This window comes from Lathyrus oleraceus, chromosome 5 (assembly GCF_024323335.1).
Source record: "Lathyrus oleraceus cultivar Zhongwan6 chromosome 5, CAAS_Psat_ZW6_1.0, whole genome shotgun sequence".
Taxonomy (NCBI): domain Eukaryota; kingdom Viridiplantae; phylum Streptophyta; class Magnoliopsida; order Fabales; family Fabaceae; genus Lathyrus; species Lathyrus oleraceus.
Genome location: NC_066583.1, coordinates 351,656,265 through 351,657,880, shown reverse-complemented (window position 1 = coordinate 351,657,880; position 1,616 = coordinate 351,656,265). Strand labels below are relative to the sequence as shown.

The window sequence follows — 1,616 nt, the reverse complement described above, 5'->3', positions numbered from 1 at the left end:
AATGAGACATTGCCAGTTGTCGCTTCATTGATCTCTACGAACATACTTCGATCGCCACACATGTGATTGCTTGCGCCGGTGTCGAGGTACCATTTGTTTCTTTTCTCTTCAACTTGGTTTTGGCACGCGAGCAACAAAGTTTCTTCTTCTCTGCCTTTTTCTTCTACAAAGATAGCTTTCTCCATAACTTTCTTCGAGAATCTACACTCAGATGCATAGTGACCGATCTTGTTGCAGTTGAAGCACTTGATTTGTGATTTGTCACACCTCGACCATGAATTTCCTCTTCCACGACCTCTTGTTGCTTGTGGATTCCAACTTCTTTCTCCATTGTTAGAGTAGTTGCTGTAACTGCCTCTTCCTTCTCCTCCATGTCCTCGTCCACGCCCACGATCTTGGCCACGACCTCATCCTCTTTGGCTCTTGTAATTCGCATAATTTGCTTCCTTTATGTTGAGTTGTAGTAGTTGCTCCATAGCCTCCTTTTGTTTAATTTTTCTCTTTTGTTTTTCTTCGTATGCTTGTAAGGAACCCATGAGTTGCTCAATAGTCATGGTCTTTAAATCCTTGTTTTCTTCAATGTTGGTAACAATGAAGTCAAAACTTGGATTTAAAGTGCGAAGTATTTTCTCCATGACTTTTACCTCATCAACATCTTCACCATTTCTTTTAAGTTGATTGACTACGGCCAATACTCGAGAAAAATAATCAAAAATTGACTCGGACTCTTCCATAAATAAACATTCAAAATCACCTCTAAGAGTTTGAAGACGAATCTTTTTCACCTGTTCCACTCCTTTGTTGCAAGTTTGAAGTTTGTCCCATGCTTCTTTGGCCTTCGTTGCATTGGAGATCTTCTCAAATGTATCTTCATCCACCGATTGATAAATGAGGAAGAAAGCTTTCTTGTCTCTCTTTCTTGACTCCCTCAATGTCTCCTTTACACCTTGGCTTAGTGAGGCTTCATCTTGCTCATTGAAGCCTTTCTCAACGATATCCCACACATCTTGAGCTCCTAATAGCGCCTTCATCTTGATACTCCAATTGTCATAGTTGTTCTTTGTGAGCATCGACATTTGAAAAGGGAAACCTCCATTTGCCATTTTTTAGGACCTTGAAGCTCTGATGCCACTTTGTTGGAAATAGACCCTTTTGTGTTTAGAAAAAGTGTGTGGGAATATTTGAGGTTTGAATAGAAACTTGGTAGGTAGGAAAATTATTTATGGAAGAGAGAACTTTATATTTTTGCTTGATTCAAAAGTGTTGGATTACATCTCTATTTATAGTACTCTAAGGAGAACTCTAGACACACTAATTCTAGAGAGTTCTCAACTCTAGATATTCAAAGAGTATTCTAGAAAATATTACAATCTTAAGAAATATCTAGATACTCTAAATTCTACAAGACTTTTCTAGAAACATTATCCAATATAAACTAAGCCCAAATAACTAAGTCCAAAATCGAATAATAAAATTAGGCCCAAATCAAGTTTAATATTTTAACATACAATAGAACTGAAAGAAAAAAAAAACAAATGCATTTAACAGAAGAACAAAATAGCATATCATAAATAAATATTAAATAGCATGATAAAACAATACCATTTGACCATCAA

General features: G+C 36.6%; 1 protein-coding gene across 1 annotated transcript; it reads right to left on the bottom strand.

Annotated features, from left to right (window-relative positions):
• Positions 1-407: 407 nt before the first annotated feature.
• LOC127080625 (uncharacterized) lies at positions 408-1,103 on the bottom strand. The gene has a single exon (XM_051020938.1). The coding sequence runs from the start codon at positions 1,101-1,103 to the stop codon at positions 408-410; it is 696 nt and encodes a 231-aa protein (XP_050876895.1).
• Between the last annotated feature and the right edge of the window lie 513 nt (positions 1,104-1,616).

Bases quoted from the DNA above. Each gene is read 5' to 3' on its own strand.
- LOC127080625 (XM_051020938.1), bottom strand. From the start codon at position 1,103: ATGGCAAATGGAGGTTTCCCTTTTCAAATGTCGATGCTCACAAAGAAC.